Source organism: Orycteropus afer, unplaced genomic scaffold (genome assembly GCF_000298275.1).
Source record: "Orycteropus afer afer isolate SDZICR_OR568_19922 unplaced genomic scaffold, OryAfe1.0 scaffold00126, whole genome shotgun sequence".
In the NCBI taxonomy this organism is placed as follows: Eukaryota; Metazoa; Chordata; class Mammalia; order Tubulidentata; family Orycteropodidae; genus Orycteropus; species Orycteropus afer.
Genome location: NW_006921713.1, coordinates 5585375 through 5600291, shown reverse-complemented (window position 1 = coordinate 5600291; position 14917 = coordinate 5585375). Strand labels below are relative to the sequence as shown.

Here is a 14917-nt window from a genome sequence, read left to right as displayed (position 1 = left end):
GAGGGGCAACATTCGCATGGAGGAAATGCAGGACACACAGGAGTGCATAACTATGAGGGGCACGGGGGAGGGGGTACTAAAAAGGGCGGGGAGGAGAGTGGGTTAGGGTTGGGAATGGTAACTGGGGAGTGAAACCAAATGTACATGAAATGTTGAATGAAAACCAAACTCTGCTCTGTAAATTTGCACCTAAAGCACAATATAAATAAATAAATAATAAAAGATATATTTGTGATAATTAGACATTAAAAAAAAAAACACTGCCATTGAATCAATTCTGACTCACAGCAACCCCCATTGGGCTTCTGAAACAATAAATCTTTATGGAAGTAGATCACTCAATCTTCCTTCTAAGGAGTGGCTGGTAGGTTTGAACCACCAGCCTTCTGGTTAGCAGTCAAATGCCTTAAGCAGTACGTTATGCAAATCAAAACAACAATGAAATAGCTATCATCTCACCCCAACAATAATAGCAAAGTTCAAGACGACAGAAAACATCAAATGCAAGAGTGAAGGGAGATTAGGACTCTCATACACTGCTGTTGGGACAGTGAAATAGTACAAGCATTGTGGGAAACAGTATGGCTCTTCCTTACAAAGTTGGAAATGGAAGTACCATATGATCAGCAGTCATACTACTAGATATATATCCTGGGGAAATAAGAGCTGGGACATGAATAGATATTTGCATATCATGCTCATCACGGTATTATTCATAATAAGAAAGAGATAAAAATAACCTCAGTATCCATCAACACACACAATGGAACATTAAGTAAGTTTAAAAATTAACAAAGGACCCACAATAAACATTATAATGTGGATGAACCTGGAGGACATTATGCTGAGTGAAATAAGTCAATCACAAAAGGAAAAATACTGCATGACTCTACTAGTATAAAATGTCAAGGAAAGGTTTACACACAGAAGGAAACTCTTTGATAGTTACCAGGGATGAGAGGGGAGGGAGGGAAAAATCACTAATTAAATAAAAGATAAATATTAATTAGAGTAAAGGGAAGACAATATACAATACAGGGGCAATCAGCACAATATCACTAAGACAAAGGAAGACACAGAGAGGTGCACAGGAGTTACAGACAACAAAGGTAAATCCTATTACACACACAATCCTGCAATATCAGTAATAATAATAATCCACGAGTGGATACACAGACAGGCAAGCTGAACAGGTATGGGCAGGAAATGGGACTAGACCCACAACCACATATGGGTTTGGCAAAGGATATTTCTACATACATATTTGTATGTGCTGTAAATTTTTCCATGTATATAGTAGAGCAAATGGGGCAAAGTTGTGAAAACTTCTTAACCATAACCAAACACCTTGAGGGAATGAGTCACTGAGCTTGGGGGCTTAGGACCACAGTTTTGAGGGTCAGCTAAGTCAACTGGCATAACATAGTTCACAGAGACAATGTTCTATACTCTGCTGTGGTGACTAGTGACTGGGGTCCTAAAAGCTTGTGAGCACCTATCTAAAGTGCAACTACTGGTCTCTCCCTGTCCGGAGCAAAGGAGGAGTGAAGACAATCAAAGACACATGGAAAAACTTAGTCCAAAGGACTAACTGACCATGCAAACCTCAGTGTCCACAACTCTGAGACCAGAACTAGATGGTGCTTAGTCACTACTACCAACTATTTTGAAAGGGATCACAATATAAGGTCCCAGATGGAGTGGGAGAAAATAGTGGAAGGAAACTCAGAATCATAAAAATGACCAAACTTACTTATCTTATAGAGACTGGCAGAACCCCCAAGACTGGCCATTAGTCACCCTTCAAGCCTATAACTGAACTCAGGCCCATGGCTCAACTTTCAGCCAAACAATAGATGAGCCTATAATATGAACAGTAATACCAGGGAGGTATGAACTCCTTCAAACGGTCAACCATATGATATCCAAAGGGTAGCATTTGCCCAGGGATAAAGCTCAGAAGGTAGAAAGGCATAGGAAAGAAGGACAAATGGAAATGGTAAACACACGAAGGAAGTGGAAGAATGCTGCTACATTGTAGGGACTGCAATAAATGGCATAAAACAAAATGTGTATGAATTGCTGAATGGAACACTAATATGCTCTGTAAACTTTCATCTAAATAAAAATAAAGTCTTTAAAAAAATTAAAATGCTTTTAAAACTTTCATTTTTAATAGGGATATAATTTGAGTTCCAAAACTTCTATAGCATGCAAAATTTCCTTCTCTAATGAGGCATAAGATTATCATTTTCCTAAACTCTCTTCCCCTGCCTGATCCCCTTACACACTTATCCTAAAAAACCAACTCAATGTCTGTTAATGCCAAGTATTTTCAACTGCAAATTTCTATGGCACAGAAATTACAACTTTTGGATAGCCTGTAATGTTTCACCCTGTTATAACCTCAATGAGGGTATACAAAGAGCCAACTGCTGAACTGAGTTTATTCATATGGTAGATAGCCAGAGAAATCTGCATTCTGCTTCTCTAAACAAAATGTTAAGGAATATGGGAGAAGAACTGAGTAGATTTCAATAGTAAGATCACCTTAATATTAAGAACACATTTCTATCACATTTTAAAATGTTCAAGTTACCTTCAACGCCATCATTTCATTTAATTCTACCTGGATTACTATTTTCAAAAAGAACAAATTAATTTTTCATTTGACAGATGAATAAAAAGAGATATGGATGGGATGGAGCTGGGTTTAAACCTCAGTCTTTTCAATCAGTTGTGTGATTTTCTCATTAAATCACATTGGAAGGACAGAGTGAACTATATTCTTTTCCCATAACAATGAAAAAACTCATTCTTTAGCAGAAGATGATTCATTCATCAGTTTCCTTATATTTGATGTTAGGCTGGAATCTTACATTACAAGGGAACTTCCTCATACGTGTATTTTGCAAAGAATCTTCCCTGTATTGATTGACCACACACGCTGTACACCCAAGGGGCTTTGCTCTGTGTTGGTTATTCACTGATTATCGAAAATTCTTATTTTAAAGAAAAATCATCAGGTTTTATGAGATTCTTATTATGAAATTCTAATGACCATCTCATATCCTTCATATAAAATGTTTATGTTTGAAAAGGATGTGAAAAAGAACTGAGTAATAAAAGATGAAAACATTTAGTACCAATGATGCAAAAGCCTTGACATCTAGACTTGGCTCTGGCACCAACAAGCTGGGTGATGTAGGTATGTAAATATATGTTCATATCTATCTATCTTATCTATCTATCTATCTATCTATCTATCTATCATCTATCTATCCCTGGTGACATAATGGTTAAACACTCACCTGATAATCGAAGGTTGGCAGTTGGAACCCATCCAGTGGCTCAGCAGAAGAAAGCCCAGGAGAGATGCCCCCGCAAAGATTACTGCTAAGAAAACTCTACAGGGCAGCTCTACTCTGTCACATGAGGTCGCTATGAGTCAGAATTGACTCAACAGCAGCTAACAACAGGAAGATTGGGCAATCTACTTCTGCAGTGATACTGCCTCAGAAACCCAACGAGGGGTCACTATGAGTTGGATCCGATTTGACGGTAGTGAGTTTGCTTTTTTTTGGTGGTGGTGGTGTTATGTATATATATGTATGTAGGTATTATTTATATTTATTCTGTGTTGGAATTACCTATTTTATACTGCCTTCTCTTTACAAATACAACTTCTTTTATTTCTAAGATGGAAGAAATTATTGTTGCTTTTCTGAAACCACATTGATTTTCAAAGGCAGCTGTAGCAACAGAGATGCATTTGCACTGGAATTTTGGCTTCAAGGCCAGTACCACCTTGAAAATTTGGCTGGTTTCCTCAAACCATAAATTGGAGAAATACCAGGAATAAAAAGGGGAATTACAAGGATGATTTAAAATTTTTGTCACTCCCCTCCATCAAAGGTAGTCCTTGTCAGTTGCCAAGAAAAAAAGTCAAGAGCAAAATGGAAATGATGGAGGGCTAACTATTTAACTACGGGAATAATATTTCAGTGGATAAACTAGCCATCAGTTAAAGGACAACTGAACTTTAATAATAAATACCAATAAGAAAAAGCAATGACCAAGCTATGTTCTTTTGCTTTGAAAACTATTTTATTTCCAGTACTGCTTGCCCCCTTGTTATATATATTTTAAAAGTCTTAACTAAGAATTACTTATTGCAATCCTAAAAAATGTTTAACCACCACCAATGAGCAACACTTTATTTTTTCTTTTCTTTTTCTAAGTCCTCTTAATAACTATTCCTTTATGTTTGCTTTGTTTTTTTTTTTCTCCTGGGCATACAGGAAAAGTAAGCAATGACTTATGGCTTATACAGAGCTCTGGCTTTTATACAAATCCATAAGTATTAGCTGGCAATTTGAAAATACTCTTTTACTCCTCCTGCGGTAGAAGAAAGAAATTAAAATCAAGTCATTTAGGTTATCTGCTTCTTTTTGCTTTTCCATCTTTGCAGGTAAAGGAAGATTTAAATGCTTGAAAGCGACAGGCCACCATATTTTATTACAACAGAAAGGCTATTTTCCTAGCTCTCAAACCATCCAAACTGGTCTCAGTGCCACCTTTTTTCCTTTGGTCCACTCCTTTATAAATCAATTATTCCTCTAACTAACCACACAAGGAGCCAATGGGTCTCCGACTTCAAGAACCACCTAGGAAAGGTTTCTCCTGTCTCACACACACACACCCTCATTTCTAGGAGCTATACCCACCTGAAACACAGTCTGTCCCTCTTCCTATCTAGGCAAACTTTTTTAGAAAACTTACCATTAATACTATAGAATCTTAGATCAATAATACTGGAGATCTTCGAGAAATGACTATGACCTTAAAGAGGTAAAAACTAAGGTCCAGCACTGTTGAGAATATTCACGTACTTGCTATGGGCACAGCTGGTGCTGTGACCCTGTGGTCTTCAGCCTAGCCCTGAAGCCTAGGTGTTAATTGAAGCTACAATATAAACTTGCTATACATCTTTCTGAAGAGTCCATTCTAGTGACTGATTTTTCATTTGAATCAATTTAATATCCAAAAGAGAACATAGATATATTATGGATTGATATAAAATTGTATATACATTTTATTAATTACTCAAACTCACTCACTGTCATCAAGTCAATTCCAACCCATTGGGTTTCCGAGGTGGTAAATCTTTATGGAAGTAGATTGCCCCATCTTCTTTCCACGGAGCAGCTGATGGGTTTAAACAGCCAACCTTCTGGTTAGCAGTCAAATGCCTTAGGCACTGCACCACCAGAGCTCCCTTTTATTAATTACTAAAACCTGCAAAATAATTACATGATTGTAATAAGATGTTAACATATACCAAATCCCCTGGATCACTGTCCACCTCTATTAAAAACAGCTTGAAAATCAAGTTCAAAAAGCATTGTACTGCACCATTGAATCTGAAGAAAGAGCAAGAACTGATATATAGCTACTAGAGAAGAGAAAAATTTCTATAAGACTAATGGTTAGTTCTATAGCATGAGCAAAGTAACCTACCCAAGATACTATTGATGTTGCTGTTTTTATTTTATTTAATATATATGAGATCACAGAAACATAATGTAGCCACAAAATACACATGTATATTAAAAAGTTTTTTTGTGCTTGTTGGAAAATGTCACTTTAAAATAAGAATTGTCCCTGTCCCACATGACAATAAGACTAAAAGAAGCTTTTCAAAACTTTTAAATAATTAACAGGAAAAGAGAGAAAAAAAAAAAAAAAATCAGGCCAGAACAAGAAAGAGGAGGAAAATATAAATCACTTTTCTTTGTGTCAAAGAAAAAAAATCACAAGCTTGTTTGGGTTTGGCACCCAATTTATAGCCTAGCAATCTGAGTCTATGAACTTAAGCCTTCATGGATGATTGCATCAATTGGCTTTTGAATTAGAGGATAGCATTACTCAATTAACTTTGAAACTAGTCCTTTCAAGAAATATATTTAGCCATGGCACACAGTATTTCAATTCTAAATGAGAATGTCAGCTGTGAAGCTAAATTTAAAATTTCAGTACTTTTTTCTATCAGCCCTTCCCACACTCACTACAAATCTGAAGAATATGAATCCAGGAAGCATTCGTTTATCCTAAATAAATATGGTGTGTATTCTAGGTTTATTGGCAGGTCTCACTGTTTTAATTACTTGGAGCCTGTCAAAACATAGGCTGATGCATACAAGGAAGGAAATCTATGCCCTACACACTGAATTTACCCAGGGAAGGTAAATGTTTACCCTGCAGGGGTGGGAATAGGCGGAGTGGGCTGGGAAAAAGCCGGACCCTGCACTTTGCAGCTCACACATGCTCACAGTGGTGTTCCTAAACCAGCAAGCTTTCTTGATGACAGAACTGAGAGGTAAAATTAGACAGAAGGAAGAACCTATCAAATGCACCAGACCATGCAAATGTAAATACTTCTCTCTCTCTCCCCCTCTCTCATATGCACACACATACACTACATATCCTTTGCACATATTTTTATCAGTGCTTCTTAGTAATTAGCACATTATTAAAATTTTGACTGTGGTCAACCTGTCAGCCAAAACATGCTGGTCAATGTTAAATTCTGTTTCAAACAGTCTATCTAGTACCTGGGCTTAGGAAGCTCATATGCCACATACCAGAAAGCACTTTCAAATTTAAAGAGTTAATTTATTGATAACATTCACCTATTTCTGGTTATTTTTCCAAGATTGACTATAAGTCATTACAAGTATTGCTATAATCATCAGTGGTCAAATTGCAAGCAACATTAACCAGACTTTGGATAACATAAAGAGAGAAAGAAAGTTAGTTGAGGGTATGCTATGTGCTGATCTAAAGGTTTTGTCTTATAAGCTTTTTAACTTTTACTAAAAAACAAAATACTCACTTAAAAAATAGATAGATCTTTGAAAGTATGTTTTTACTAGAAAACTTAACAAATTAAAATAAACATACCTTGAAATATTATAATAATATAACCTAATATTTGGATACTTGCTATGTCAGGAGCTATTCTAAGCAACTTGCATATAATAACTCATTTGATACTAATAACAACTCTTGAGATAGGCACTAATATATATTTTTGTACAGCTGAGGAAATTGAGAAGGTAAGTAACTTGCCAACATTGGCAAGTTCACACCACTAGAAAAAGGTGGGACTGGTAGTCAAACCTAACAGGTTGGCTTCAGAGCTCTTGCTCTTGACTCCTAGCCACACTACCCTCTATTTCAACAAATGGACAATATGATCTTATTTACCTCACATTCCAAATTGGTGTTTAGTGTGGGAAAAATTAAAAGGGATTCTAGGTTTATTATCAGGTCTAATCAAGGCCTCTGAAGAAATTCACACCGGCTCAGGACAAAGCAGACACACTCAGCTTCCACCCTTCTGAGATCTCAAGCTGGCTCCCTTATGAGTGCTTCTCCAGCTGGGTGGTTGGAGAGAAATTAGATTGTAAATCCTTAAAATATACGCCCAGCTCAGAGGACATATATGGGTCCATGGGAAACGAATGCCAGTCTTAGGTGTCATTTGAATAAGTGAGGGGTTGCAGTCACATTCTAGCAAATATAATTTCTTGCAGAAGTAAAAAACCAAAAGCTACATATAAGACTAATATAATCTCCACAACAGAATGTGTGGTACAATGGCTATGCAGAGACATCCTATATCCATAGTAATAAAGAATTAGATGAACAAAATTCAATATTGCTATAGTAGTTTTACATGTTGATAGATAGGAAGTAGCCTGAGGTTATTTTCACTTAACCATGGGAAAAGGTCTCAAAATTGTCTCCCATGAATAAGTCAAACCAGTACTTTTTAAATGGGATATGTGGTTACAAGGTTTCAGGAAAAAAGACTAATGTTGAAATAGAAAAACACTGGGTACAGATGACAGATAAAAAGGCAATTGTTTAAAACAGTAGTCGATCACTGTAATTCTTAACTAAATAAAAATAAATACAAATAGTGAAATGTATATAAGGTAGAGAAACCTGTCCAAAGAAGGTTCATTAATCAAGAACCAAAGGGTTTTAGAGTTGGAAAAGGCTTCACTGAACAAGTTCAACCTCTGTATTGCACATAAAATAAACCTGAGGTCAGAGCATCTCTTCTGAGTGTTCAGGTGTTAACTCCAGCTCTGGGTATGAGAAATCACCCCTAGAAAAAGAGTACTGAGTAAGTATACAAGAGGATGATATACAGAATCCACAAATTCTAATTTTTCAGAGAGGCAAGTGAAAAGCAGCTAGCCCACGGAAGTAGCTGGTGAGGGGTGATGGAGAGATTTCAGGAATACCAAGAAGTGTGGTGTCATGGGGCTCAAGAAAGGAAGAAACTAATAAACGGTTAACTGGGTCAAATGGTAAAAAAGAGGCCTAAGAAGATAAGAACTAGAAAACACTCATTCAATTTGTTGCTTGTTGATTGATGGTAATGTTAGCAAAAGCAGTTGCAGTAGCATGATTACAATGGAAGAGTGTCATGTTTTAAGCATTTTATGGGAGGTAAGAAAATTGACAGCAAGGGCAGAGACCACTTGCAATAAGCTTGAAGAAAGAGAAAAATGAAGTAGACAAAAAAATGCTTGAAGGAAATAGTAAAGAATGAGAGGAATAACTGAATAATTGTAACAATTTTGGAGAAGACAAAAGAAACTATGGTCTAAGTTCAGGCAGATGGGATCATAGAACTTTTATCTTGAATAAAATTTTCTCTTGAATAAAAGAAGGTACACAGGTTGCCCTGAAGTAATTTAGGTGGGAGAAAGATAGATATTCATACAGCTAAGTGGTTCTCTCAGTGAAATTTTTATTTTTATGTTTAATTTTTTTAATCCATGGGGAGTTTATGTGGTAAAGGATATAAAATTTAAAAGTCCCATTCCCTTATTACCTATGGTAAAATTTGAATTAAGTAATAAACAGCCAGCCCCAGGCCTAGACCCTTCACTCATGAAGGCCTTAGATAAGCTATTGCTGGCAGCACAGGCCTTCCCACACACTCCCTTCCCTTCATCTTCCATTCACTGGAACAATTTCCTCATTCTCCAGATCCTTCCACCAGTTACAGAAATTATGTTCTCACGCCATCAGGAAACACTGAAGAGATTAATGGGGAGGAGTTTAACTATCGTCAATCTTGCAAAGGCTAGAATTTGCTTAGTCTTGTCAACTCTCTATTCTCTCTGCTTGGTTTCTGCCAGAGGCAACAGCAAGCAGCAAGTAGGAGAAAAGGGTGATAGCAGAAAAGAGCACTCTTGAAAAAATGAAAAGAAACAAACAAACAAAAAGATGAAAAAAGTTATGGCCGATTACTGCTGAAATCATGTCAAAGAACCTGGTTAGGAAAAGAGAGGTTGATCACAGAATTAAAAGATACTTATTTATATTTGTTTAAGATCATGTGAATTACTTGTATTAGATTATCCAGTTTACTTCCAAATGGGGCTTTCCTCTATACAAGTCCATCTACTAAATATCTGTTTGAGGTCTTTCCTGAGAACTTAAAGGTCTGTGTGCAAAATTCTTAATCTTCCTTTGTAAGAGACTGTCAACATTATCTGAAAAGCCATGTTGATTTGACTTTTTAGCAATATCTATTTTAACAATCTTTAACATTAAGACGCAAGATATATTTTTTCAAATAGGATTAGGTACATATTCCATTCTACCATTTCACCTTTAATCTTAAGGGTCTATAAACTGTCTAGGTGGTTGTGGTAGTTATGGTTGTGAGTCAACTTGGCTGGGCCTGGTTGAGTGGCTGGGCAGCTGGTGGTAGTTATTCCCCATGACGAGACTGGCAATCAACTCCATGGTGGGATCTACCATAAGCAGCTGAGTAGCTGCCTTTGGGATGTGGTCTGCTTCCTGTATTTAAGGAGAAGCCCTGGGAATGGTCTCTAGCTTATGGCACGCTTGGACTCTGCATGTAGCCGTGTCATTGTTCAGCAGCCTGCCATGCTCTGCTGACCTTGGGACTTACAATGGACTTAAATTAATGGCCTGCAGTGTAGTCTGGTAACATCGGGACTGTGCCTTCTTATTCGTCAACCTTGGGTTTGTCAGCCTCAGCAGCCAGCAGCTGAGTAAAGAAAAGCCTCTAGCTCCAGTAGACCAGGAGCAGGAGGCAGAGTTGGACCCCAAGGTTGAGGGGCTTTTCACCCAGCCCCTAGAGCCTGGCACTTTGAACTTGGACTTAAAACCTCCAAATTGTAAGAATAAACTCCTGTTTGTTAAAGTCATCCAATTTGTGGTATATTCCTGCCAGAGTGGCACTGGTTAACCAGAACAGTGGTAACTAGAAAAAACTTCTGAATGATCAACGTTAGCCAGAACTTGATCATTTAAATTCACACCAGAGGCACTGGCAATAACTGTCTTGCTTAAAGTCATCCACTACAGTCCTCCTTAAATTTAGAAGTGTCAGACAATAATGCTAATCATCTCTGGTAAAGATGTATTCATTCAACAAACATTGATTAAATGCCCACTATTCTTGATGTTGGGCCAGTTGTTGAGAATATCAAGACAAAAGAGATACAAAATCTGTCCTTTAAGGTATCATGCAGTAGAGGGAAAAGAGCAAATATGTGTATCTTTCTTAAAATTTTTTATAATACAATTTCTTTGGAGGTTTGTTTAATATCCTTCTTCACGATACCAAGGCCTGTAACATAGGCACTACATGGTGTGTTATCCGCAAAACTACTTTATCACAAACAAGGAAAACTACACAGAAAATTTTGTTATTTGAAATAAAAATTTCTGGGTAAAAAGAAAGTGACTTCGTCTAAAAGAACATTACATGAGAATATGAGAAATGCCAACCACTTCCTCCACAACCAAGCCCCAGAGACAGTAACAAACACAACAAAAAGAACTGCAACAATAACAAAATCTTACCTGACTTGCCCACTCCTGCTCTTCCAAATATTGCCAGTTTGACCTCTGCACTTTTCGCCATGTTGAGTGTTGGCAGACAATTCACTGTTGTTAAAACTAAAGGGCTGAGAAAAAATTTTTGGCTCCAGCCTTTGGCTTTACCATATCATTGTCAGTCTTTGCATCTGTAGAAGAGTCTACAATCCTTAAACGAAAGAGATTTGGGAATTCATAAATGTCTAGAGAACAAAATTACTATTAGTTAAATGTCCACCATATAGCAGCCAACATTCGCTTTTATCAACATTTTCTAATTTGGTTTTCACCACTATCCTGGAAGAGGTGTATAGTAATTTATTGTCAACTATTCAACTAATAAATAGCAGTGCCAGGCCTTGAATTTAGATCTGCTTAGTTCTAAAATGTGTGTTTTTCACTACACAAAATAACATTTTATAAAATACTTCCTCAAGGAATTTGTTTCTGGAGGATTATTTCTTGGCAATAATCGATCGCAAATGTTTGAAGTATTTGAATGCATGAATTTACTACATGTCTGTAAATATTCAATGCATAAACACCCATGATGGAGAGAGTCCTTTTAGGGCCTCTCTATTTTCATTTGAGCTACATAATTTACAACTCATTAGCCAAACTCAGAGTAACACAACTGAATTTCACATTTCAAAGTTAAATTTTCCCAATTCACACTACACCACAAGACTAGCCAAAAAAAAAAAGAAAAAGAAAAACAGACAGATACACATGCTATAAGAATTGATACATAATAGCCAGCATTTTTATTTCTTGCTGGATACAAATGCCTAAAATACACAAAAAGTGTCCAAAAGATACACAAAACTGCCCAAAAGATAAATGCCATGCCCTGAGAGTTCTGATCCCTTTACTATGGAACCACTTCAAGTAAATTAGTTAATGGCATTGTCCTAACACTTGGGACATGGCATTATTGTAATGTATTCTGTACCAAAGGACCCCTGGTGGCTCAGCAGTTAAGTGCTTGGCTACTAACCAAAAGGTTGGTGGTTCAAACTCACCAGCCACTCTGCAGGAGAAAGATGTAGCAGTCTGCTTCCAAATAGAACACAGTCTTGGAGGATCACCATGAGTCAGTATTGACTCACCAGCAGTGAGTTTGGTTTTGGTAATCAGTACCAGTTGCCATCACGTCAATTCTGACTCATAGAGACCCCATGCATGTCAGAGTAGAACTGTGCTCCATAGGGTTTCCAGTGGTAGGTTTTTTTGGAGTATGTTGTCAGATCTTTCTTCTGAGGTGCCTCTGTGTGGACTTGAACCTCCAACCTTTTGGTTAGCAGCTGAGTGCCTGTTTGTACCATGCAGAAACTCCCTATAACAATGTAAGCACAGGTATTTTATATAGGCAGGTGTTTTAGGAATGATACCTAAGGTCTTAGTATCATGAAAACGTAAAGTGAGGAAAAAATCTTAGGGTCAACTGAAGAATCCTCCAGCCATTGCAATAACCCTTCTTTACAACCAGATGGATATCCTGTGTCTGACTTATCACTTGCCTGCATGAGGGTGGTTACCTTTAAAAGCTGTTTCGTTCCTAGCCAGCCACCTCCAAATCTACCTTACTTATATTGAGCTCTAATCTGTTTCCTTAAGACTTCTACTTATTTGTTCTGATTTTGTTCTATGAAAGAACTCAAAACAAGTCAACTTTTTCTTTCACTCAGAATTCTCAGGGTAGCCTAGCAGGTATTAGGACCTCTGCTCTACGCCAGGCTTCTATTTTCTAGGAAAGCAAGGCCCAGCATCTTCACTTGTTCTTCATGCGTTGTCTACTCTGATTTTTGTTTTCTTTACCCTTGTCTTTCCTCTTCACAACATACTAGAGTCTCCTCTGGCACATGCCACTTTAATCTCTAAAAAAGTGGCATCTAGAACTACATACATTACTCAAAATATGACCTCACTGACACAGCAAAAGTTCACTGAGATTTTTACTGTCCTTTATCTGGACAGAGGAGCTCTGGTGGTACAGTGGTGAAAGCATTCAGCTGCTAACCAAAAGGTAGGTGGTTCAAGCCCACCAGCTACTGTGCAGGAGAAAGATGAGTCAGTCTGCTTCCATAAAGATTTACAACCTTGGAAATTCTATGGGGCAGTTGCTGGGCTACTCTGTCCTATAGGTCATTATGAGTTGAAATTGACTCAATGTCAGTGGGCTTAGGTTTTTTGGTTATTTGGATATTGTAAGGTCCCTGGGTGGCACAAACAGTTTGTTGGCTCAAACTCAACAAGGGGCACCATAAAAGAAAGGACTTTAAATCTGCTTCTGTAAAGATCACAGCCAAGAAAACATCATGGAGCTCAGTTCTACCCTACAACACTTGGGGTTGCTGTGAATGAGAACAGGTTTTGTCTGTTGGTTGGTTGGTTGGTTCATTGGTTTTCTGGACACTGAGCTGAATCACAGCATAGCACTCATATTAAGACTCAAATCTTTTACATGAATTGCAGAAGCTTCTGTTCTGCACTTCTGCAATTTGTGTTTTAAACCTAAATACAAGACTTTACTTTTATCCTTGTTAAACTTAACTGCATCAGTCTTCATCCATTTTTTCCAGTCTGTAAAGATATTTTTTAAACATAAATCTGTAATCTAATGTGTTAACTGTTCCTTTCAGCTTTTTCTCATGCATAAATTTTCATAAAGTGCTTCTTGGAGAGAGAGGAAAAAAAGTGAAAATCCGTCTGCAAAAGTATTTCTACAGAGACGTTAGCATGTAACTGTTTTCTTCATTATGCATTTAAGCCATCAGCCTGTACCTAAGAAATTTCTTTATTTACTGTTGCCAAAGCACTACAGCACTACAGCTTCCTCTGAAGGATGAGACGGTCAACAGTAATATTGTTTATTCCATCCCCAATAATGAAAAATCATCTCAGTTCATTAATAGTAGAAAACCCAGAAGCTTTAACATCTGTAATTTGTCCAGTCTCATACTTTTGGCTAAAGATAAAAGGATTTCCTTATTTGTCATTTTATGTGCATTCATTAAGAAAAGGCCTCTATGTTTCAGATTTGATGCTTCATCACAGAAGTATAATATATCAAGATACATTAATCATATAATACTAAATGAGAATAGTTACTGGCACATATTTCTTGGAAATATAGAACATGCAAGTATCTGGTACTTATATAAAAAATAATTTGTTGTTTTTGTCATGCAAAACTGTTCATTCCCATGTATATAAAACCCAAGTGATCATCTAATTTTTGCTCTATGAAAGTAGCCATCAAATACAATTTTTTTTTTTTAATTAAGTCAAATATTTCAGTAACAGCCAAATAGCCTCAGAGATGTCAGAATTTCACATAAGAGAGTGAAACTGAGTGTGTTTGTTTTTCATTTATAACCTAATATAGTTGCGGCTAGTTATTGTCAACCTTATGCTTGGAAAAATCACTTAAAGGAAGATACAAAACTGACATATATTTTATTTCTCATGTGAAAATTTACATTTGACAAGGATAGAAAACAAAGAAAAATGTATAAATTGTTCTAATAAATTACCTGTTGTCAAGTTTTTGGTGTTCAAAAACACTTGATAATCTGGTATCTTTCATAACATGGATCTAAGAAAACTCCACTGTTCTAAGGTTATAATGATGAAGGATTCTGGCTGGGTCCAGAAGCTATCATTTCCTTTTTATATGGATTGTGCTTTATTAGGATAAAAAACTTCTGAACTCCTATCACGCCTACAGCTAAAGTCACATCTAGATATTAAGGATAATGAGATTTTTTTCTAAACATGAAGTAATTAAAGGGATGTTTAGACAAAAGGGGGAAAATAAAGCTAGCTTCCAAATCCTTCATCAATAAAGCATTAATTCATTCCACATTTAGGGAATCGTCTCCTTATGATGTATAATGCACTAAGCATACACAACAAAAAGTGGCTACCTTCCAGGAGCTTACAATCTATTAGACTTATGCCATTTCCATCACTA

The 14917-nt window shown here is 36.8% G+C and overlaps 1 protein-coding gene across 1 annotated transcript in view; it reads right to left on the bottom strand.

Moving 5' to 3' along the window:
- Window positions 1–10987, bottom strand: part of RERG (RAS like estrogen regulated growth inhibitor) — a 188323-nt gene extending 177336 nt beyond the window's left edge. The window contains exon 1 of the mRNA XM_007944458.2: window positions 10927–10987. Coding sequence (XP_007942649.1) covers window positions 10927–10987 — 61 coding nt within the window. The remainder of the gene's footprint in view (window positions 1–10926) is intronic.
- Window positions 10988–14917: the final 3930 nt, after the last annotated feature.